Raw genomic sequence first — 25,548 nt, 5'->3', positions numbered from 1 at the left:
GTATTTTGTTAACGTTTTCTGATTGGTGCAGTACTGTCATCCGGAAGCAATGACCGGATGTAACGAAAAATAGCTGTCTGAATGAAAATCTCCAAACTGCCAAACCATTTTGGAGAAAGCTGAGCTAAGGTATGATTTAGTAAACTACCCATATAAACAATGACAATATTATGCGCTTGTTCTAATTGCACTGATAAGAGGCAAATGAAGATCACAGGTTAGCAAGCTAGTTAGCTAGCTACAGTAATGAAAGTGGAGGCTAAACTAGCTTTGGGACACAACATAGGGAGTCTGTACACAGACAGTGTGTCCCAAAGCTATGGCTAAGCATGCTGTTTGAGTCAGTCTCTTGTTTTGGTGAAGCTGTAAGTAACCTAGTTACATCTGCAACTAGCTAACTACAATAAATAGGTAGTCTCTAGGCAGACCGGCAATGTTCCCTAGGTCTGGGATGTCTGAGATTAATAAATAGGTATAACAAAGTAAAACAGTTTGGCCAATCTAGCTATCTAGGTAGCTACTCGCATTTGTTTTGAATTGAACCCTTCAAAAATATTGATATATTTTTTTCGCTTTTCATTAAGACAGCTGGGATGTCTACTGAAGAGATGATTTCAGTAGATTATGAAATATTTGGGAGAGTTCAAGGTGTATTTTTTCGAAAATACACTCAGGTAAGAATACAATACAACAGTAGGACATAAGCCATTATTATTATTATTTGTCATTTGAAAGTCATGTTTCATACCTATGCTTAGTAACACATGGTCATTTAGCAGGCTGACTGTCAGTCAGTAGATTGGACATAAGCATACTTTCATAGCTACTCATTTATGTTTTCAGCTGTATGGTGTGCTTCATTTAATTTCTTTGTCACTCAGTCATGCTAGCAGGAGTAAGCAGCCCTGGCCTGGAGGTCCTGGCCGAGACACATCAGGGGTTGTAGTGCTGAGCTGGAATAAAAAATATGTATACCTTGTGGCTCTTCAAGGAAATACTCCTGAGTAATGATAACCTCTCCTTCTGCCATATTTGGTGGTGTTTTTCAGGCAGAGGGGAAAAAGCTAGGTTTGGTCGGCTGGGTGCGGAACACAGAGGCAGGAACTGTGCAGGGGCAGCTTCAAGGTCCAAGCAACAAGGTGAGACAGATGCAGGATTGGCTGAAGTCCACTGGGAGCCCCAAGTCACAAATCATCAAAGCAGAGTTCAAGAATGAGAAGAACGTTAAGAGTTTGGATCACTCAACGTTCAAAATAGTTCGCCCTTGAATTTATTTTATACAGTATTACATTCCAAACTAACGTGTGAGATATTATTGTTATTTAAAATGAGGATTGTTTTGTTAGAGTTCCTGAAATGGAAAGCTTTAGAAATGTACTGTAAATAATTTAAACTTATTTCAATGTATGTTAGGCCTTAACTCTGAATTGTGTGTTAATGTGTAATATTTAAAATACAACTAAAATAAAATATTTAACACAATTGAATTGTATATTTCTTGCTTGATGATTTAAGACGTGTTTGATCTTGCTTCACACACTAAAATATTCAGTCCTCTAGGAACATGGTCTTTCATGCCTTAAGGGGGCAGTGTTTTCTCCTTAAACAGGGTAAGAAACCGGTGTGGTGCAAGCTACCATAGACTTCACAATGTAAACAGTCGCTGCTGGAATGAACATGTTTAGTACAAGTCGAGGCTTCCAAACGACTTAAAATCCAGACAGAGACTGCACACGTTAGTCGTATGTATCAATTTAAAACACCCACCTGCAGCCCGCACCTGTAACGTTAGCTAAATTGTCGGTTGGAAAGCACTGGTTTGAATCTTGGCTAGCTAACGTTAACAGGATAGCTAGCTAATGTTACACATCAGTGGCTCCTTGTTGCCCTTAGACATTAACCAAGGTCTAACGTTATAAATATGATTAAGTGTTTGTCAAAAGAAGTTCAAGGTAAGCTTCGGTCTGGAATAGCAATATTTTCATTACAGCAGTGTCTTGAAGAGCTTATTCTGAACAGTATTGATGCTAGTGCAACATGCGTGGGTGTGAGGGTGGACATCGAAGCCTTCAAAGTGCAGGTTATAGACAATGGCTCAGGGATGGACATAGAGGATATGGAGTCTGTAGGAAACAGATACTTCACAAGCAAATGCAGTTCTTTAGAGGACCTAGATCATCTCAAATTCTATGGATTCAGAGGAGAAGCTGTTGCCAGTATTGCTAATCTCGCCATGCTGGTGGAGATATCATCCAGGACCAAAATGTCTGTGAAGACTCATGTGAAAGTCTTCAAGGATGGTAAAGGCTTGGACGTGTTTGAGGCTGAGACTACCCGCCCATCTGCAGGGACAACTGTTGTTATTTGTAACTTCTTCCACAACATGCCAGTGAGGAGAAACAGGATGGATAGCGTGCTGGAGTTTGAACGGATCAGGCAGAGAGTGGAGGCCATTTCACTCATTCACCCCTCTGTCTCTTTCACGCTGAAGAATGACTGCACAGGGACCATGGTGGTGCAGCTCTCCAAAGCCCGAAACACTTACTACAGGTTTGTTCAGATCCATGGTTTAGGTAGGGCCCAAAAGCTTGGGGAAATCAACCACTCCCATGCACAGTTTGAAGTAAGTGGTTATGTAGGACGAGAAGGCCACTACAACAACACCTTACAGTTCCTCTATGTGAATGACAGGTTACTTCTCAAAACCCGCATCCACAAGCTGCTGAACCTTCTCCTACGCAAAGTAGGCAGTTTAAGTCGGCAGAATGACAGCCCTGGTTCACCACCTGCCATTAGGAGCCCAAAGCAGAGAAGAGGAGCCGAGCTACATGCAATGTATGTCATCAATATCATGTGCCACTACTCTGAGTATGACATATGCCTTGAGCCCGCCAAGACCCTGATTGAATTCAAAGACTGGGAAAGTATTCTGTTCTGCATAGAAGAGGCGGTGAAAGCATTCCTGACAAGAGAGAACTTGGTGAGTGAAATCTCCCCAGAGGATATCCAGGACTACATTTGTAAGAATGTGTTTAGTGGCCAAACAGCTAGCACAGATGGAGTTAAGGACTCCATTGGCAAAGGTGTCCAAACACACATGGAGGGTGTTACCCTGAAATGTAATGTTGGAAGGACCCTTGCATCTGAACCTGTTCATCGACGGCAGACAGAAGACTCTGACAAGATGAAAAGTGTTTGTCAGACATGTGATGGAGTTGAATCAGAGCAGGGTGACAGAGTAGGAAAACCAAGGGACAAGGAGGTCCTTACGGGTTTTGAACAGGAACAAGAGCATAATACCACAAACCCACAATGTCGACCAAGCTCAGTAGATACAGACCAAGGTCTACAGTATGATTCAATTACAGATTCATCAGTTACGGATTCATCAGAGTCTTACAAGGAAGTTACGAAAGAGAATGAAAGCAATGCACATCTGAAATCTGCTATTTCTTGTCCTGAATCATCTCAGCATAGTCTTATCTTTAAGACAAAGGGAGAAAATCTGAAAATGAGTATAGAAGAAGGAACAGAGATGAAGGATAATAAAAGAGAGCATGTATCCCTCTCAAGATGCACTGTGAGAGCACCATGTTCTCTCACTCAGGGAATCCAGTCAGAAATGGGCTCTATCAAACAGACACTACCTCAACCACAGGACACAGAACTGAATCCAGGTGGACACAGAAAGATCTTTCTATCACATCCATACATTCATAGCAGTTTACCCTCTCAGAAATGTCTCTCCCACCAGAGTAGACCAGGGCTAGCGTTAGAATCTAGAGAGAAACTTGCAACAAAACGAAAATGGCCTATGGTGGAGGGCCCAGGCCATCTTCACGTTTACGACAGAGAAGGTAAGGACCTTCCCACTGGCATCCCTTCAAAGATTTCTACGTTCATGTCATGTCAAAAGCTGGCTTTATATAAAGAGGCTGGATCTCTGGACAGGTTCAGAAGAATATACGGGAAGCTTACCGAATCCAATCCAGTTCCTGTCGACGTTAATAGCAATTATTTAGCAATTGATGCCACAGCTTCCCAGACCGAACACTTGGTTATGAATGCCAAGGCTGTTTTGCCCTATCTTGAAGCGGATCAAGAAAGGGATGTCACAGAGTCACGTCTGGATCTGATGAAAGACCACAAAAGCCCATTAACACTCTCCATGTTCACCAAACTCAAATCTCTCTCTGCTCGGAGCAGTGAAATATCTTTGGCTGCCAAACTCTCTCAATTAAAACACCAAAGGACAGAGGTTGCAACCAGTGCATTTGTACATCCTCCAGAGACTACTTCAAATGAGGATATATGTCCCCAGGACACTGTAGAAAACAATGCTATTCTAGAAATCAATAATGGAGAACACAATAACACTGGCCAGAATCGTGACTTCATCCCGGGCTGCAGTACAAATCCTCTGCCAGATGAAAAGGAAGCGAACAATGTCACAGCATCATGTGATTGGCTGCATCACTATGACGACGCTGTGGGGAAGCTGGTCTACATCAACAAAGTGACAGGACTCAGTAAATATGAAGCACCCTCTGCTGAAGAGACACAAGTGTCTTGCACGTCAGATGTCACCAACATGGCAATCAGTGTCATCTCCAAAAAAGGTAAGAACTTTTATCATGTGTTCATCATATCTGTCTAACGCCTACTTTTAAAGTTTAGACCATTATATTGTTTGGATCAAGTTTGACAGTAGCAAGCTATGTATGAAAAGTATATTTAAGGATGTATGTTTGACTATGAGTGCTTGTGTTAGTGTTTACTACCTAGCTTTCCTTCCTTCCCCTGCAGGGATTGAGTACAGGTGTTACCCATTTCAAATGGATCTAGTCTTGCCCTTCCTTCCCAAATCCAAAGCAGGGAGAGTTCTTAGTTCAGGGCCTGACAATAGAGGTACAATGGAGGTTTCTAGCAAAAATGTAGATCAGAATGGTGCAGTAGACTAAGTGTGTGTATTATTAACCTATTTTTTTATATTCTTGTGTAATCTTATTTTTTCTTTTATCCACAGATGACATTCAGGACTCTAATTCACTGTCCTCCCTGTACTCTGAGTGGACTAACCCTGTGTTTGCACGACCTCCTATGGTAAGCCAAATTCTCTCGTTTCACTCCAGAATGTGCAAATAGACTACCTGCCTCAGTCCAGAAATGAAATACAATTACATTATTTAGGGACTTTATTTTCACATGTAGAAATTGTGGGTTGTCTTGACTTCCCTTTAAAGCACATTATTGCTTATTTCAACAACCCATGACTTGCCAGGTTGGTGTGGACATATCAAGTGTGCAAGCTGAAGGACTGGCTGTGAAGATCCATAACATCCTCTTTCCATACCGCTTCTCCAAGGACATGATTCACTCAATGAAGGCAAATATCTCATTACCCTTTGATTCATATGATAGTGTGTTGAATCAGTGGCTTTATTTCCCACCATGAAGTGATTTCTAACACGAGCTAAATATCTCTCTTACCTTCTAGGTTATTCATCAAGTGGATAAGAAGTTTCTTGCATGTCTTATCAACACACAAGACCAAGAGCCTGCGGCCTGCAGTGAAACTGATGGTACAGAGAGAGATTGTCAGTTTTCCAGTTTTAAGTCATCCATTTGTCTTTAAGTGATCACACCTTTTGAATTTCAGGGAACCTTTTAGTGTTAGTGGATCAACACGCTGCGCATGAGAGAGTTCGTCTTGAGAATCTAGTTGCAGGTAAGACCACCCCACCCTGAAGTGGATGCTATGCAGTTACAAAGACAATGCTGAAATACTCTGTAACAACATGTTAATACAGTGTTGTTACTGTAGTAATTACAGCATTACCAAGTAGGAATACGAGCAATTGGTGTAAAGTGTAACCACCCATTCTGTTATGTATGCAATGATGCAGATTCGTACGAGGATGATCCAGAGGCACCGGGGGAGAGACGGCTATGCTCATCCACTGTAGCCCCACCACTGGAGGTCAGCGTGACAGAGGAAGAGCTGAGGCTGCTCAGGTCAGCGCTTAGCTGCCTCTAAGACAAGCGGTCAGAGGAACTCTGTTGACCATCCAAACGAGATGTAGTGAATGTGCGGTTGGTTTTCCCAGCTGTTAAGTGGAGACAATTGTCTCAACCACTTAATTAGGAGTGAGGGTCTATAGTGGTGGTGGCACAGCTTCTGCTCTGATGATATGGATTAGGGGGTGTTCCTTTCGACAGGTCCTGCCGGCCATCCTTGAGGGGCCTGGGTCTGGAGATGCAGTTCTCGCAGATAGGAGATCCCCAGGTCCTGGTGGGGAAGGTGCCAATGTGTTTCACAGAGAAGGAGAGAAATGAACTCCGCCGGGGGAGGCGTTCTATCATCAAGCCCATAGTGGAGGTGAGAATTATACCACCTCTCCTCAGCAAAATTATTGTACCCTGTAATATTTCCTTATTGATTCAATTATCACCTCATTCCTACCTCATGCAACTGCCCTCCAGGAGTACCTTCAAGAGCAGATTGAGGTGAGCATGAGTACTGTCTGTGTACTCTTCCAAAATCTAAAAGGAGAATAATTTTCCATGCTGTCTTGTTTGAAAGAACAATCAATAGGATGAATATCGTCAAATAATTTGTCTTCTTTCATCTCAGTTACTGCGTTCAACTGGCAGAGTGCGAGGGACATTGCCTCTTACGGTACTTAAAGTCCTCGCCTCCCTTGCATGTCATGGTGAGTGTTATTTTTAATTCAGTGGTCATACTGTACACGTTTCTCATTAGTGTCATGGTGAAGTATTATTGGTGTTATGGCCCAAACAGGTGCAATCAAATTCAATGACCGCCTCAGTAAGGAGGAGTGTTGCAGCCTGGTAGGCGCTCTATCTTCATGCCAGCTGCCCTTCCAGTGTGCCCATGGCCGCCCATCCATCGCCCCGCTGGTAGACGTCCTTCACTTGAATGACCAAGAGGTACCACTATAGACATGCACTGATTAAGGACCAGCTTAAAAGGAAAGCGCCACCCAAAAAATTTGGGTATTTGTTATATGTCAGCAATCAAGTTTAAGACATAACTTTTAAAATAGGTGGTATGCCGTATTTTGAAAGTTAATCTTCAACTTAGTTGCTGACATGCAAAACATTTCAGGACTATAATCAATGGAGTAATGAAACATACCAAAATAGTTTTACTTTAAACTGTTTAATTTGTCATTAGGATCCCCATTAGCTAACGTTAGCTAATCTTCCTGGGGTCCAACACATTACAAATCAAGACTTCAAACATGTATTTTGTTAATATCTGTAGTGACAAATGAGTCTTGCGCCACAATCAGAATTTGCTCTATGCCAAGCTTAATTTTACTTGCTAAACAATATTTTCTTGTTTTTCACAGGAACCACCTAGACCAAACCTCAGAAAACTGAGAAGAATGTACAAAGCCTGGGAACTTTATGGAAATAGATAAGTGTGCCAACATTGTCAAATGATAAAAGATTAATTTAAAAACAGGATCTCATTAAGAGACATTTCTTGTAATTGCTCATCTTTTAATGCTGTATAGTCTTTATAGCTATATGAAAGACACCCAGAGTGAAAGCCTTCTTATTAAAAAACACAACCATGTACCTGACATACTGGGGACACTTTATTTTTGCATAACAATAGCTGAATGTGATGGGAGGCTTTGTACACTCACAAAAAATGTAGTGTGTTTATTGTCATGCAATGTTGCATGAGTACATCTCAAACCAATGTATTTCTAATCAAAACAGTGCCTGAGATGAGGCTAGTAAAAAACTTAAGTCTGAAATAAATTAAAATTGTATACGGGGGCTACTACCCAACTTAATTTCTCACAAATTGCACACCATTTCCTCAACATGGTCCCCGCTTCGTAGATGGCTTTACTCTATCAGTTTCTTCGCCTTGAAGAAACGCCGTAGGTAGAAGACCTGCCACGTTGCCAGCCCAATTAGACAGCACATAGAGAAGATACTGAAGTACAAGACACGTATGTTGGTGGATTCTGCAATGTGAGGGAAAATCTATTTAACCGAGTAACGTGTCGGTTTAAATAAACTAAGGTTTTACTCTTCACAAGACAAGGCAAAAAAGATTGAGAAACATATGAAAGACACTGAACATTTTCTGGTTGAGTGAAAACATGGACCGCAAATATGTTGCTTTGCACCTTTTTGTTTTTTCCCATATAGCACTTACCATTTGTGTCCCTCATTTCCTCTTCACGCTTCTTCATGTAGGCAAAGTCATTCACAATGGACTCCGACAAGTCTTCGAGGCGTCTTAGTTCAACTTCTAGGGGCTTCAGCTTCTCAACTTTTGCAATCTGAAAAGAGCAGAAGAATTAAAGTTGAGCGTACTGTGTCAAATGGACATGAGTATTCTCTCTTCCACCGAAACATTGCACCATACAGAATAAAGCCCCGATTGACCACTGGATGTCCTTAGTCACATTTAATAGTGTATAAAATGTTAGTGTATGACACTTGTATTGTGGAGTGGTAAAGAGCTGTGTGAGCATGCTTTCAGAAATGTAGTTGAGAGAAAGTTAGTCTTAGGGTGTCTTCACACTTGGTCCCCTTTCAGACAATTTTTGTTAAGGCAGTTCTTAATTTTTTGTGCAGTGTGAACACTCCAAATGAACTCAGAACCCTCAAGAGCCCCCAAACTGAAGCCATCTCGAGAGGTGGTCTGGTTCGCTTTAAGGCAATGTGAACAGAAGGCTCCCCAGGGTCGCTTGTCATTATTCCCGGACCATACACTAGACTACTGCAACAGTTTCCCCTGCCATAACCCCTCACAGACTACTGCAACAGTTTCCCCTGCCATAACCCCTCACACTAGACTACTGCAACAGTTTCCCCTGCCATAAAACCCCTCACACTAGACTACTGCAACACGGTTTCACCTGCCATAACCCCCACACTAGACTACTGCAACACGGTTTCACCTGCCATAACCCCTCACACTAGACTACTGCAACAGTTTCCCTGCCATAACCCCTCACAGACTACTGCAACACGGTTTCACCTGCCATAACCCCTCACACTAGACTACTGCAACCGTTTCCCCTGCCATAACCCCTCACACTAGACTACTGCAACACGGTTTCACCTGCCATAACCCCTCACACTAGACTACTGCAACACGGTTTCACCTGCCATAACCCCTCACACTAGACTACTGCAACAGTTTCCCTGCCATAACCCTCACACTAGACTACTGCAACACCGTTTCCCCTGCCATAACCCCTCACACTAGACTACTGCAACAGTTTCACCTGCCATAACCCCTCACACTAGACTACTGCAACAGTTTCACCTGCCATAACCCTCACACTAGACTACTGCAACACGTTTCCCCTGCCATAACCCCTCACACTAGACTACTGCAACACGTTTCCCTGCCATAACCCCTCACACTAGACTACTGCAACAGTTTCCCCTGCCATAACCCCTCACAGACTACTGCAACACGGTTTCACCTGCCATAACCCCTCACACTAGACTACTGCAACCGTTTCCCCTGCCATAACCCCTCACACTAGACTACTGCAACACGGTTTCACCTTGCCATAACCCTCCACACTAGACTACTGCAACACGTTTCACCTGCCATAACCCCTCACACTAGACTACTGCAACAGTTTCCCCTGCCATAACCCCTCACACTAGACTACTGCAACAGTGTTCCCTGCCATAACCCTCACACTAGACTACTGCAAACAGTTTCCCTGCCATAACCCCTCACACTAGACTACTGCAACAGTTTCCCTGCCATAACCCCTCACACTAGACTACTGCAACAGTTTCCCCTGCCATAACCCCTCACACTAGACTACTGCAACAGTTTCCCCTGCCATAACCCCTCACACTAGACTACTGACAACAGTTTCCCTGCCATAACCCCTCACACTAGACTACTGCAACAGCGTCCCCTGCCATAACCCCTCACACTAGACTACTGCAACAGCTTCCCCCTGCCATAACCCCTCACACTAGACTACTGCAACAGTTTCCCCTGCCATAACCCCTCACACTAGACTACTGCAACAGTTTCCCCTGCCATAACCCCTCACACTAGACTACTGCAACAGTTTCCCCTGCCATAACCCCTCACACTAGACTACTGCAACAGCTCCCCCTGCCAAAACCCTCACACTAGCTACTGCAACAGTTCCCCTGCCATAACCCCTCACACTAGACTACTGCAACAGTTTCCCCTGCCATAACCCCTCACACTGACTACTGCAACACGGTTCCCTGCCATAACCCCTCACACTAGACTACTGCAACACGGTTTCACCTGCCATAACCCCTCACACTAGACTACTGCAACAGTTTCCCCTGCCATAACCCCTCACACTAGACTACTGCAACACGTTTCACTGCCATGACTACTGCAACACGTTTCACCTGCCATTACCCCTCACACTCGACTATGCAAATACCGTTTCCCCTGCCATAAACCCCTCACACTAGACTACTGCAACACGCGTTTTCCCTGCCACACCCTCACACTAGACTACTGCAACACGGTTTCACCTGCCACAAACCCCTCACACTAGACTACTGCAACACGGTTTCACTGCCATAACCCCTCACACTAGACTACTGCAACACGTTTCCCTGCCATAACCCCTCACACTAGACTACTGCAACACGGTTTCCCTGCCATAACCCCTCACACTAGACTACTGCAACAGTTTCCCCTGCCATAACCCCTCACACTAGACTACTGCAACACGTTCCCTGCCATAACCCCTCACACTAGACTACTGCAACACGGTTTCCCCGTCCATAACCCTCACACTAGACACTGCAACAGTTTCCCCTGCCATAACCCCTCACACTAGACTACTGCAACACGTTTCCCTGCCATAACCCCTCAACTAGACTACTGCAACACGTTTCACCTGCCATAACCCCTCACACTAGACTACTGCAACAGCTTCCCCCTGCATAACCCCTCACACTAGACTACTGCAACAGCTTCCCCTGCCATAACCCCTCACACTAGACTACTGCAACAGTTTCCCCTGCCATAACCCCTCACACTAGACTACTGCAACAGTTTCCCCTGCCATAACCCTCACACTAGACTACTGCAACAGTTTCCCTGCCATAACCCCTCACACTAGACTACGCAACAGCTTCCCCCTGCCATAACCCCTCACACTAGACTACTGCAACAGCTTCCCCCTGCCATAACCCTCCACACTAGACTACTGCAACAGTTTCCCTGCCATAACCCCTCACACTGACTACTGCAAACACGTTCCCTGCCATAACCCCTCACACTAGACTACTGCAACACGGTTCCCTGCCATAACCCCTCACACTAGACTACTGCAACAGTTTCCCTGCCATAACCCCTCACACTAGACTACTGCAACACGTTTCACCTGCCATGACTACTGCAACACGTTTCACCTGCCATACCCCATCACACTGACTACTGCAAACCGTTTCCCCTGCCATAACCCTCACACTAGACTACTGCAACACGTTTCCACCTGCCACGACCCCTCACACTAGACTACTGCAACACGGTTTCACCTGCCACAACCCCTCACACTAGACTACTGCAACACGGTTTCACCTGCCATAACCCCTCACACTAGACTACTGCAACACGTTTCACCTGCCATAACCCCTCACACTAGACTACTGCAACACGTTTCACCTGCCATAACCCCTCACACTAGACTACTGCAACAGTTTCCCCTGCCATAACCCCTCACACTGTGACTACTGCAACACGTTTCACCTGCCATAACCCCTCACACTAGACTACTGCAACACGGTTTCCCCTGCCATAACCCCTCACACTAGACTACTGCAACAGTTTCCCCTGCCATAACCCCTCACACTAGACTACTGCAACACGGTTTCACCTGCCATAACCCCTCATACTAGACTACTGCAACACGGTTCACCTGCCATAACCCCTCATATAGACTACTGCAACCGGTTTTACCTGCCATGACTACTGCAACAGCTTCCCCTGCCATAACCCCTCACACTAGACTACTGCAACACGGTTTCACCTCATAACCCCTCACACTAGACTACTGCAACACGGTTTCACCTGCCATAACCCCTCACACTAGACTACTGCAACACGTTTCCCCTGCCATAAACCCCTCACTCGACTACTGCGATACCGTTTCCCCTGCCATAACCCCTCACACTCGACTACTGCGATACCGTTTCCCCTGCCATAACCCCTCACACTAGACTACTGCAACACGGTTTCACCTGGCATGACTACTGCAACACGATTTCACCTGCCATAACCCCTCACACTAGACTACTGCAACACGGTTTCACCTGCCATAACCCCTCACACTAGACTACTGCAACAGTTTCCCCTGCCATAAACCCCTCACAGACTACTGCAACACGGTTTCACCTGCCATAACCCTCACACTAGACTACTGCAACCGTTTCCCCTGCCATAACCCCTCACACTAGACTACTGCAACACGGTTTCACCTGCCATGACTACTGCAACACGGTTTCACCTGCCATAACCCCTCACACTAGACTACTGCAACACGGTTTCACCTGCCATAACCCCTCACACTAGACTACTGCAACAGTTTCCCCTGCCATAACCCCTCACACTAGACTACTGCAACAGTTTCCCCTGCCATAACCCCTCACACTAGACTACTGCAAACAGTTTCCCCTGCCATAAACCCCTCACACTAGACTACTGCAACAGCTTCCCCTGCCATAACCCCTCACACTAGACTACGCAACAGCTTCCCCCTGCCATAACCCCTCACACTAGACTACTGCAACAGTTTCCCCTGCCATAACCCCTCACACTAGACTACTGCAACAGTTTCCCCTGCCATAACCCCTCACACTAGACTACTGCAACAGCTTCCCCTGCCATAACCCCTCACACTAGACTACTGCAACAGCTTCCCCTGCCATAACCCCTCACACTAGACTACTGCAACAGTTTCCCCTGCCATAAACCCCTCACACTAGACTACTGCAACACGGTTTCACCTGCCATAACCCCTCACACTAGACTACTGCAAACAGTTTCCCCTGCCATAACCCCTCACACTAGACTACTGCAACAGTTTCCCCTGCCATAACCCCTCACACTGGACTACTGCAACACGTTTCACCTGCCATAACCCCTCACACTAGACTACTGCAACACGGTTTCCCCTGCCATAACCCCTCACACTAGACTACTGCAACACGTTTCACCTGCCATGACTACTGCAACACGGTTTCACCTGCCATACCCCATCACACTAGACTACTGCAACACGGTTTCACTGCCACGACCCCTCACACTAGACTACTGCAACACGGTTTCACCTGCCACAACCCCTCACACTAGACTACTGCAACACGGTTTCACCTGCCATAACCCCTCACACTAGACTACTGCAACACGGTTTCACCTGCCATAACCCCTCACACTAGACTACTGCAACACGGTTTCACCTGCCATAACCCCTCACACTAGACTACTGCAACAGTTTCCCCTGCCATAACCCCTCACACTGGACTACTGCAACACGGTTTCACCTGCCATAACCCCTCACACTAGACTACTGCAACACGGTTTCCCCTGCCATGACTACTGCAACAGTTTCCCTGCCCCAACCCTCACACTAGACTACTGCCACCACGGTTTCACCTGCCAATAACCCCTCACACTAGACTACTGCAACACGGTTTCACCTGCCATAACCCCTCACACTGGACTACTGCAACACGGTTTCACCTGCCATAACCCCACACTCTACTACTGCGATACCGTTTCCCCTGCCATAACCCCTCACACTAGACTACTACAACACCATTTCCCCTGCCATAACCCCTCACATTGGTGCCACAAAAGAGAGATGTTCAGATTCGTGGGGGGAAAAACATGCTGTTTTTGGATATTGATTAGCAGTTGTCAAGGATGCACAGACATTACAAAACATGTATCGAGTGTTGTACTGACACGATGTTCAGATTATGTTTGCAATACGTGATCTATAGGCTAAGAGATTCATAAATTGTTTATTTGAAAGTGGGGCTTGAATAATGTGAACACAACATATTCAGTGAATCAATGCTAGCTCTTAAGCGGCATTGGTGTACAATTTGCAGTTCTATTTATTCTGTTACCAATAATACTTACATGTTAAATTACAATTATAATCAGAAGATACAATCTATTAGCATCAAATGTGAGTAGGTACAGTACCAGTCAGAAGTTTGGACATCTACTCATTCCATGGTTATTATTTATTTTTACTATTTTCTACATATAGTGAAGCCATCAAAACTATGAAATAACATGGAATTGTGTAGTAATCAAAATATATTTTAGATTCTTCAAAGTAGCCACCCTTTGCCTTTGACAGCTTTGCACACTCTTGGCATTCTCTCAACCAACTTCATGAGGAATGCTTTTCCAACAGTCTTGAAGGAGTTCCCAAATATGCTGAGCACTTGTTGGCTGCTTTTCCTTCACTCTGCGGTCCAACTCATCCCAAACCATCTCAATTGGGTTGGCGTCAGGTGATTGTGGAGGCCAGGTTATCTGATGCAGCACTCCATCACTGTCCTTGGTCAAATAGCCCTTACACAGCCTTGAGGTGTGTTTTGGGTCATTGTCCTGTTGAGAAACGAATGACTGTTCCACGAAGCGCAAACCAGATGGGGTGGCGTATCGCTGCAGAATACTGTGGTAGCCATACTGGTTAAGTGTGCCTTGAATTATAAATAAATCACCGACAGTGTCACCAGCAAAGCACCATCACCCCACCTCCATGGTTCACGTTGGGAACCACACATGTGGAGATCATCCGTTCACTTCCTCTGCGTCACAGACACAATTTGGACAGATTTCCACCGGTCTAATGTCCATTGCTCATGTTTCTTGGCCCAAGCAAGTCTCCTCTTATTGGTTTCCTTTCGTAGCGATTTCTTTGCAGCAATTTGACCATGAAGGCATAATAATTCATGCAATCTCCTCTGAACAGTTGATGTGTGTTACATGAATTCTGAAGTTTTTATTTGGGCTGCAATTTCTGAGGCTGGTAACTACTGAACTTATCCTCTGCAGCAGAGGTAACTCTGGGTCTTCCTTTCCTGTGGCGGTCCTCATGAGACAGTTATCATAGCACTTGATGGTTTTGTAACTGCACTTTTTCAGAATTGACTGACCTTCATGTCTTAAAGTAATGGACTGTCATTTCTCTTTGCTTGTTTGAGCTGCTCTTGGTATTTTACCAATAGGGACATCTTCTGTATAATACCCCACCCTTGTCACAACACAACTGATTGACTCAAACGCATTAAGGTAAGAAATTCCACTAATTCACTTATGAAAAAGCACAGCTGTTAATTGAAATGCATTCCAGGTGACTACCTCATGAAGCTGGTTGAGAGAATGCCAAGCTGCAAAGGGTGGCTACTTTGTAGACTCAAAATATATTTTGTTTTGTTGGTTACTGTACGATTCCTTTTGTTATTTCATAGTTGATGGCTTCACCATTATTCTAGAATGTGGAAAATAGTAAAAAATAAATAAAAATCATGGAATGAGTAGGTGTGTCCAAACTTGAGACTGGTACTGTGTATCTAGCTGTCCAATAACACGTTCTGATGGAATGGCTTATACTGCAGTTTGGGTTTTTACAGAGTGCATTTAGTAAATGTTCAAAGGTCTTGGTTCCTTAACATAGAAATGTTAATGCAAAGAGAACTCAGACCACAAAATAGAATAGGTGAAGTAAACTGGCAAAAGAGTTGAGTCCTCATTCAAAGGCAAGGGCAGTGTGAATACAAAGAACTGAGTTCTTTGGCTTTTTTTGTTTGTTTTTTTAACTCGTGTTCACTTTAGAGGACAGATTTTAAAGAGAACTGTGAAAGTAACCTTAACCATCATTGACATTATACATATATTTTTTTTAATGTTGACTCATGGTCACACCAAATCTGATCCAGATGCACCTGGAGAAAGGCTGACGGGCAGTTGGTACTTACCTCTTCGTAATTCTTTGCCTCCACACCATGCTTCATGTCTAAATTGACCAGCTGGTCTGTGACCCTCCCAGTACCTAGACCCCAGAATGAAAAGACTTATTGTACAGGGGCCAAACATTCCAGGAAATGACTATTCCCTGCTTCTAAATCCTGCCCAGTCTGCTTTGGCTTAATCATATATACTCTTAACCCTTGAAGCAAGGCTTGACATTAACTTTTTTAGCCACTTGTCCGAAAGCTGAAATCACTTGTCTCCATCAAAATAAAATTAAAATAAAAGACTACTACACATTTGGCTCGCTACGGGATGGATGAGAGGAATCATGATAAAAGATACTTAGAATATTCAAAAATATTTGTCTCCACTATTTTGCGCTGTGGCACGAAAGATGTGTAGTGGCCTAGGCCTATCTGTGTGTGCCTAAGCGTGCAGATGGAGCGAGTGACAGTCAACGAGCCTAGCTGGCTGTGCGTCTTGTGATTGGTTGTAAATCATCATGGGCTGCAGAGCAACTCTGCTGTCGTCAGCAGGGGCGTAGGCCTGGGTGGGCGCAATCAGATTGAGCACTTGTTCCAAACTGGACATTGTCTTTTTACCTAAGCACAGTAGTCTACTTGCAAGAGCGCACCGGAATTGAGTACCGTCACTTCAAATGGTCTACTGCTGGAGTTGCTGAACCTCCTATACAATATTAGCTCAAAAAATATATAGGAGTTCTTGCACCTAAATATAAAATGATACCGGGACCCAAAATGAGTACTGGCACCTATTTCAGTCAAGCACTGGCCTGAACATGTATACACCATCAGATGGAATTCATAGCAAGCAGTAGGGAGGGGTTGGGAAAACTAAAGGGGTATTGATATTAATAATACATTATTTGGCAGATGCCTTTCAGGACACTCAAGGACGTTGTACATAAAATCAATTGTATTTAGGCATATGTAATGAATTTGAATTATGCTTGATTATTTACTGGGGGGAAAAACTAAATGAAATGTTAATTATATTCAATTCAGTTCAATTTCTAAACAATGGGCAGGTTCTGGCACATCACTTCACACTGATACCGTGTGTAGGCTACCTACAGTTAGCTAGCTAAGACAAGTAAAATGGCCAAACTAAGCTCCCAGTAAAAACTTTTTTTTTTTGAAGAGACCATGACCATGTTGGAGCATTTGCCAAGTTATTTGATATCAGTGATTTCCCCATGAAGGGCCTCCAGTCCCTCCTACTGATTGCATTGATCTAATCGAGGGACTTAGTGTCAGTACATTTCAGAGACAATGATCAGCACTACAAAGCTGTTATTCAACACTTCGACTCGCACTCTACCTCCCTCCGCTGACACATCACCATCAGTCCAGTGAAATAACTGTGTTATTTAAAATTCTGTTCCGATGTGCCTCGCAAGTAGGCTACAACAACTGACCTCTGACCAGTTTGGGGACCTAGACTATTGATCATTTAATTGATCACACAATACATTGTAGGTGCACTTGATCTCCCGTGCCCAGCAGATAATTGCATTTCGACTCAAGCGATCGACTAAGAAAAGATTGGTGACCACTATTCTAGTCTATCGATACCTATTGTGATTATTACCTATTGTGATTATTACTGTTATAACAGGCCATTTTGTTATTGTCTCTTAATTATAAGCCTACAGTTTGTGTAGGTCTGTGTCACATGTTAAATTAATTTACATAGGCCTACAAGATTAGTGCATTCATGTAAATAAGGTATCTTATTTTCAATAAATTTGTAAAAATGTAAACCTGTTTTCACATTGTCATTATGGGGTATTGTGTGTAGATTGAGGGGAAAATAAATGTAATCCATTTTAAAATAAGGCTAACATGAGATGGTTTGTTGTTTGCGATCAATTACAGAAAGGTATTAGGTCAGCTTTTATGATGAGTGCCCAAATTGTGAACCAGAATCTTTTGGGCTGACCCTGCATTCAACAGATTTCTGCCTACGCCACTGGTCCTCAGAACTGGATAATTATAAACTGATTTGCATCCTTCTCTCTTATTAAGCCTAGGCTACTACAGTTGAAGTCGGAAGTTTACATACACTTAGGTTGGAGTCATGAAAACTGGTTTTTCAACCACTCCACAAATTTCTTGTTAACTATAGTTTTGGCAAGTCGGTTTGGACATCTACTTTGTGCATGACACAAGTCCATTTTTCAAACAATTGTTTACAGACAGATTATTTCACTTATAATTCATTGTTACACAATTCCAGTGGGTCCGAGGTTTACATACACACCTTTAAACAGCTTGGAAAATTCCAGAAAATTATGTCATGGCTTTAGAAGCTTCTAATAGGCTAATTGACATCATTTGAGTCAATTGGAAGTGTACCTGTGGATGTATTTCAAGGCCTACCTTTAAACTCAGTGCCTCTTTGCTTGACATTATGGGAAAATCAAAAGAAATCAGCCAAGACCTCAGAAAATAAATTGTAGACCTCCACAAGTCTGGTTCATGGGAGCAATTTCCAAACGCCTGAAGGTACCATGTTCATCTGTACAAACAATAGTACGCAAGTATAAACACCATGGGACCACACAGCCGTCATGCCGCTCAGGAAGGAGACGCATTCTGTCTCCTAGAGATGAACGTGCTTGGTGCGAAAAGTGCAAATCAATCCCAGAACAGCAAAGGACCTTGTGAAGATGCTAGAGAAAACGGGTACAAAATATCTATATCCACAGTAAAACGAGTCCTATATCGACATAACCTGAAAGGCTGCTCAGCAAGGAAGAAGCCACTGCTCCAAAACCGCCATGAAAAAGCCAGACTATGGTTTGCAACTACACATGGGGACAAAGATGGTACTTTTTGGAGAACTGTCCTATGGTCTGATGAAACAAAAATATAACTGTTTGTCCATAATGACCATCGTTATGTTGAGAAAAAAGGGGGAAGCTTGCAAGCCGAAGAACACCATCCCAACCGTGAAGTATGGCGGTGGCAACATCATGTTGTGGGGGTGCTTTGCAGCAGGAGGGACTGGTGTACTTCACAAAATAGATGGCATCATGAGGAGGAAGATTGTGGATATATTGAAGCAACATCTCAAGACATCAGTCAGGAAGTTAAAGCTTGGTTGCAAATGGGTCTTCCAAATGGACAATGACCCCAAGCATACTTCCAAAGTTGTGGCAAAATGGCTTAAAGTCAAGGTATTGGAGTGGCCATCACAAAGCCCTGACCTCAAACCTATAGACAATTTGTGGGCAGAACTCAAAAAGCGTGTGAGAGCAAGGTGCCTACAACACTGACTTAGTTACACCAGCTCTGTCAGGAGGAATGGGCCAAAATTCACCCAACTTATTGTGGGAAGCTACCCGAAACGTTTGACCCAAGTTAAACAATTTAAAGGCAATGCTACCAAATACTAATTGAGTGCATATAAACTTCTGACCCACTGGGAATGTGATGAAAGAAATGAATCATTCTCTCTACTATTATTCTGACATTTCACATTAAAATAAAGGGGTGATCCTAACTGACCTAAGACAGGGAATTTTTACTAGGATTAAATGTCAGGAATTGTGAAAAACTGAGTTTAAATGCATTTGGCTATGGTGTATGTAAACATCCGACTTCAACTGTATTTGCATTGTAGGTAGGTTGCACAATGCTAGAATAATATGGAAATAGGTCAAGGCCAACTACGCATAATTTCTTTCATAAGCTTTCCTCAGCTCATTCTATTTTTCCATCTTTGTATTGTTTGCTCAATTTCACTTCGTGGCCTAAAATATCTCTCATTAAAAATACATCTGAATGAGAATAGCATAGATTCCGACTTTCATAATTATTCCAATTTAAAAGCGGCAACTTTAGGACATTAAACACTATTGGATTAGTTTGAAAAACACACTTAATAACTTTCATTTGTCTTATATTTCAGTTAGTAGGATTAACCTTTTGGGTGTTTGGTTCGCAACGTCAAGGGATTTTCCCCCCCGGTCTCGCATGCATCATTCCTGTCTTACAATGCTTTTCTCAACTAAGGTTTGTTGAAATTTCTCATTAGATTTTTATATCTTGCTATTGTTTTGCAAAGAAAAAGCCATATTTCAGACTCTTTTTTTGGCCAGTCTGAGATAAGGCTTTTTCTTTGCAACTCTGCCTAGAAGGCCAGCATCCCGGAGTAGCCTCTTCACTGTTGACATTGAGACTGGTGTTTTGCGGGTATTATTTAATTAAGTTGTCAGTTGAGGACTTGTGATGCATCCGTTTCGCAAACTAGACACGAATGTACTTGTCGTCTTGCTCAGTTGTGCACCGGGGCCTCCCACTCTTTCTATTCTGGTTAGAGACAGTTTGTGCTGTTCTGTGAAGGGAGTAGGTCACTGCATTGTACGAGATCTTCAGTTTCTTGGCAATTTCTCACATGGAATAGCCTTCATTTCTCAGAACAGGAATAGACAGACGAGTTTCATTAGAAAGTTATTTGTTTCTGGCCATTTTGAGCCTGTAATCGAACCCACAAATGCTGATGTTCTGATTAAAGAACCAATAAAACTGGCCTTCTTTAGACCAGTTGAGTATCAGGAGCAACAGTTTTCAGCTGTGCTAACAATTGCAAAAGGGTTTTCTAATGATCAATTACTCTTTTAAAATGAGAAACTTGGGATTAGCTAACAATGTGCCATTGGAACACAAGAGTGGTGGTTGCTGATAATGGGCCTCTGTACGCCTATGTAGATATTCCATTCAAAATCAGCCGTTTCCAGCTACAATAGTCATTAACAATGTCTACACTGTACAGTCGTGGCCAAAAGTTTTGAGAATTACACAAATATAAATGTTCAAAGTCTGCTGCCTCAGTTTGTATGATGGCAATTTGCATATACTCCAGAATGTTATGAAGAGTGATCAGATGAATTGCAAAGTCCCTCTTTGCCATGCAAATGAACTGAATCCCCCAAAATAATTTCCACTGCATTTCAGCCCTGCCACAAAAGGACCAGCTGACATCATGTCAGTGATTCTCTCGTTAACACAGGTGTGAGTGTTGACGAGGACAAGGCTGGAGATCACTGTCATGCTGATTGAGTTCGAATAACAGACTGGAAGCTTCAAAAGGAGGGTGGTGCTTGGAATCATTGTTCTTCCTCTGTCAACCATGGTTACCTGCAAGGAAACACGTGCCGTCATCATTGCTTTGCGCAAAAAGGGCTTCACAGGCAAGGATATTGCTGCCAGTAAGATTGCACCTAAATCAACCATTTATCGGATCATCAAGAACTTCAAGGAGAGCAGCTCAATTGTTGTGAAGGCTTCAGGGTGCCCAAGAAAGTCCAGCAAGCGCCAGGACTGTCTCCTAAAGTTGATTCAGCTGCGGGATCGGGGCACCACCAGTACAAAGCTTGCTCAGGAATGGCAGCAGGCAGGTGTGAGTGCATCCGCACGCACAGTGAGGCAAAGACTTTTGGAGGATGGCCTAGTGTCAAGAAGGGCAGCAAAGAAGCTACTTCTCTCCAGGAAAAACATCAGGGACAGACTAATATTCTGCAAAAGTTACAGGGATTGGACTGCTGAGGACTGGGGTAAAGTCATTTTCTCTGATGAATCCCCTTTCCAATTGTTTGGAGCATCCAACAAACAAGCTTGTCCGGAGAAGACAAGGTTGAGCGCTACCATCAGTCCTGTGTCATGCCAACAGTAAAGCATCCTGAGACCATTCATGTGTGGGGTTGCTTCTCAGCCAAGGGAGTGGGATCACTCGCAATTTTGCCTAAGAACACAGCCATGAATAAAGAATGGTACCAACACATCCTCCGAGACCAACTTCTCCCAATCATCCAGGAACAGTTTGGCGAACAATGCCCTTTCCAGCATGATGGAGCACCTTGCCATAAGGCAAAGGTGATAAAGTGCCCGGGGAACAAAACATCAATATTTGAGGTCCATGGCCAGGAAACTCCCCAGACCTTAATCCCATTGAGAACTTGTGGTCAATCCTCAAGAGGCGGGTGGATAAGCAAAAACCCACAAATTCTGACAAACTCCAAGCATTGATTATGCAAGAATGGGCTGCCATCAGTCAGGATGTGGCCCAGAAGTTAATTGACAGCATGCCAGGGCGGATTGCAGAGGTCTTGAAAAAGAAGGGACAACACTGCAAATATTGACACTCTGCATCAACTTCATGTAATTGTCAATAAAAACCTATGACACTTATGAAATGCTTGTAATTATACTTCAGTATTCCATAGTAACAAAAATATCTAAAAACACTGAAGCAGCAAACTTTGTCCACGACTGTATTTCTGATCAATTTTATGTTATTTTAAATGGACACAAAATGTGTTTTTCTTTCAAAAACAAGGACATTAAGTGACCTCAAACTTTTGAACGGTAGTGTGTGTGTATATATATATATATATATATATATATAAAATGACCGGATATTTTGCGCTGCTTTTGTCAGACTCTTAGCTCTGTTCTCTGTGTAAATAAAATATTTATTGAAATAGGCTATAGGCAATTTACTCAATGTCAACAATGTACTGCTGAGCGCTCCCTGGTCCAATTCTGATCTGAGTAATTGTTTGATAGTGATTTTTTTACTTGTCAATTCAGACAACTGAAATCTACAATGAAAAGAAATATGAAACACAACATGTAAAGTGAAAGTCCCATGTTTCATGACCTGAAATAAAAGATAGCAGAAATGTTCCATACGTCAAAAAGCTTCTCAAATTGCGCACACATTTGTTTACATCCCTGTTAGTGAGCACTTCTCATTTGCCAACTTAATCCATCCACCTGACAGGTGTGGCATATCAAGAATCTGATTAAACAGCACGATCATTACACAGGTGCACCTTGTGCTAGGGACAAGAAAAGGCCACTCTAAAATGTGCAGTTGTGTCACACAACAAAACGCCACAGATGTCTCAAGTTCAGGGAGTATGCAATTGGCATGCTGACTGTAGGAATGACCACAAGAGCAGTTGCCAGAGAATTTCATGTTCATTTCTCCACCATAAACTGCCTCCAACGTTGTTTTAGAGAATTTGGAAGTAAGTTCAACTGGCCTCACAACCGCAGACCATGTGTATAGCGTTGTGTGGGTGAGTGGTTCACTGATGTCAACGTTGTGAACAGAATTCCCCATGGTGGGGTTATGGTATGGGCAGGCATAAGCTACGGACAACGAACACACTTGCATCTTATAAATGGCAATTTGAATGCACAGAGACACCGTGACAAAATCCTGAGGCTGATTGTCGTGCCATTCATCCGCTGCCATCACCTCATGTTTCAGCATGATAATGCACAGCCCCACGCCACAAGGATCTGTACACAATTCATGGAAGCTGAAGGTCCCAGTTCTTCCATGGCCTGCATACTCAGACATGTCACCCATTGACCATGTTTGGGATGCCCTGATTCGACGTGTGCGACAGCGTGTTCCAGTTACCACTAAAATCCAGCAACTTCGCACAGCCATTGAAGACGATTAGGACAACATGCCACAGGCCACAATCAACAGCCTGATCAACTCTATGCGAAGGAAATGTGTTGCGCTGCAGGAGGCAAATGGTAACACCAGATACTGACTGGTTATCTGATCCACGCCCCTACTTTTTTAAAAGGTATTCCCAGGCGGGAAATCCATAGATTAGGGCCTAATGAATTTATTTCAATTGACTGACTTCCTAATTTTATGAACTGTAACTCAGTAAAATCTTTGAAATTGTTGCATGTTGCGCTCATGTTTTTATTCAGTATATATTCTGGGTTGTCTGATTTAAGATTTTTTACTTGCCCCGTACAAAGCAAACAAGCCTTAAGGTCGAACCCTGCTGGCTTTACACTTAAACGACCCATGCCCATTGCTATATTAGAATATATCTGTGACATGGTTAAACACACTCACCTAGAGGGGATTTGCTTTCGAAGCAAACCTCAAACATATCATAGTCCTCTGTTGTAAAGGCAAACTTCCCCTTTGAAGCATCCTCCTTGGAGTACAAGATGTGACCTGATGAATCTGTAATCTGAAATGGAAAATAATTAAAACACACGGTTGGTACTTTGACCCAGATACACTAGACATGCATGAATCAAAATAAACTAGCTAGCTACTTGTTAATTTTTATAACATACACTACATGACCAAAAGTATGTAGACACCTGCTTGTCGAACATCTCATTCCAAAATCACAGGCATTAATATGCTGCTATAATAGCCTCCCCTCTTCTGGGGAGGATTTCCACTAGATGTTGGAACAATACTGCAGGGACTTGCTTCCATTCAGCCACAAGAGCATTAGTGAGGTCAGGCACTGATGTTGGGCGATTAGGCCTGGCTCGCAGTCGGCGTTCCAATTCATCCCAAAGGTGTTTGATGGGGTTGAGGTCAGGGCTCTGTGCAGGCAAGTCAGTTCTTCCACACTGATCTCGAACCAAACCATTTCTGTATGGACCTTACTTTGTACACGGGGGCATTGTCATGCCGCAACAGGAAAGGGCCTTCCCCAAACTGTTGTAAGAACAGAATCATCTAGAATGTAATTGTATGCTGTAGCGTTAATATTTCCCGTCACTGGAACTAAGGGGCCTAGCACGAACCATGAAAAACAGCGTCAGACCATTATTCCTCCTCCACTAAACTTTAGTTGGCACGATACAGTCGGGCAGGTAGAGTTCTCCTGGCATCCGCCGAACCCAGATTTGTCCGTTGGACTGCCAGATGGTGAAGCGTGATCCATCACTCCAGAGAACACGTTTCCACTGGTCCGTAGTCCAATGGTGGCGAGCTTTACACCACTCCAGGTGAAAGTCACTGAGCTCTTCAGTAAGGCCATTATACTGCCAATGTTTGTCTATGGAGATTGCATGGCTATGTGCTCGATGTTATACACCTGTCCGCTCGTAGCTACATGATTAATACTATACTTTCATTGATATCCTATTCATGTCTTTTGCCGTACTCTGTTGAACCAAAATGACAGCATTTTATTTAGCTAGCTACATTAGCCAGCTGTACAAGTTCGATAGTCCATACATCGTATAGGTTAGCTAGATATCAAAGGTTCTGGTCAGGTGGCCAGCTAATGCAAACAAACCTGCACAGAGACATTTTTTTTATATTGGCATTGATTGTATTGATAGTAGCCAAATGCACATATTCAAGGCTTCCATGTCAAATAGTAACGCTAACACCAACTTGATTCCAAGGATTTGATACAGTCTAGCTAGCTAGTTCAGACCTAGCTAGCTATGTTACCTTGAGATTGGTTTTCGCATTTGGTTGTTCGCTAACTTCGTATTCGCCTGTGACCAGCACGTCTTTGTGGATCTCTTCCCGCAAACATTTTCTAAGATTTACCGGTAGATAGAACGTAATAGAAAAGATCAAATCAAAAAGAACAGTAAAGGTAAGTAATAGAAAAAATCTAGACATACTGTATGTAGCTGGCTGTACGCTACAGTCAGTCGCCACCAAGCTCTCTCGATAATAAAAATATAGATAGTGCTCAGTTC

General features: G+C 43.4%; 3 protein-coding genes across 5 annotated transcripts; 2 read left to right on the top strand and 1 right to left on the bottom strand.

Annotated features, from left to right (window-relative positions):
- The first annotated feature begins 42 nt into the window (after positions 1 to 42).
- On the top strand, positions 43 to 1,460 carry acyp1 (acylphosphatase 1, erythrocyte (common) type). 2 transcript variants are annotated; one of them, XM_023986623.2, is made up of 3 exons: positions 43 to 129; positions 589 to 674; positions 1,050 to 1,460. In XM_023986623.2, the coding sequence occupies exons 2-3, from the start codon at positions 594 to 596 to the stop codon at positions 1,266 to 1,268; spliced, it is 300 nt and encodes a 99-aa protein (XP_023842391.1). In that variant the 5' UTR covers positions 43 to 129; positions 589 to 593; the 3' UTR covers positions 1,269 to 1,460. The 2 variants fall into 2 exon arrangements, with proteins under 2 accessions (XP_023842391.1, XP_023842390.1); XM_023986622.1 differs by having other exon boundaries at positions 45 to 129; positions 585 to 674.
- A 149-nt stretch (positions 1,461 to 1,609) lies between these two features.
- mlh3 (mutL homolog 3 (E. coli)) lies at positions 1,610 to 7,613 on the top strand. 2 transcript variants are annotated; one of them, XM_023986614.2, is made up of 12 exons: positions 1,610 to 4,619; positions 4,807 to 4,908; positions 5,027 to 5,103; positions 5,282 to 5,386; positions 5,498 to 5,582; positions 5,660 to 5,728; positions 5,907 to 6,015; positions 6,220 to 6,379; positions 6,484 to 6,507; positions 6,635 to 6,713; positions 6,803 to 6,951; positions 7,377 to 7,613. In XM_023986614.2, the coding sequence occupies exons 1-12, from the start codon at positions 1,922 to 1,924 to the stop codon at positions 7,446 to 7,448; spliced, it is 3,729 nt and encodes a 1,242-aa protein (XP_023842382.1). In that variant the 5' UTR covers positions 1,610 to 1,921; the 3' UTR covers positions 7,449 to 7,613. The 2 variants fall into 2 exon arrangements, with proteins under 2 accessions (XP_023842382.1, XP_023842384.1); XM_023986616.2 differs by lacking the exon at positions 4,807 to 4,908 and having other exon boundaries at positions 1,612 to 4,619.
- On the bottom strand, positions 7,168 to 25,548 carry LOC111963283 (transmembrane emp24 domain-containing protein 10). The gene is made up of 5 exons (XM_023986618.2): positions 25,292 to 25,548; positions 23,939 to 24,059; positions 16,024 to 16,097; positions 8,204 to 8,330; positions 7,168 to 8,009 (listed from the first exon to the last, which is right to left on the bottom strand). The coding sequence occupies exons 1-5, from the start codon at positions 25,466 to 25,468 to the stop codon at positions 7,888 to 7,890; spliced, it is 621 nt and encodes a 206-aa protein (XP_023842386.1). The 5' UTR covers positions 25,469 to 25,548; the 3' UTR covers positions 7,168 to 7,887.

Source organism: Salvelinus sp. IW2-2015, linkage group LG4q.2, assembly GCF_002910315.2.
Source record: "Salvelinus sp. IW2-2015 linkage group LG4q.2, ASM291031v2, whole genome shotgun sequence".
Lineage (NCBI taxonomy): Eukaryota > Metazoa > Chordata > Actinopteri > Salmoniformes > Salmonidae > Salvelinus > Salvelinus sp. IW2-2015.
The sequence above is the reverse complement of the archived record's forward strand: the minus strand, read 5'-3'. Positions and strand labels throughout refer to the sequence as shown.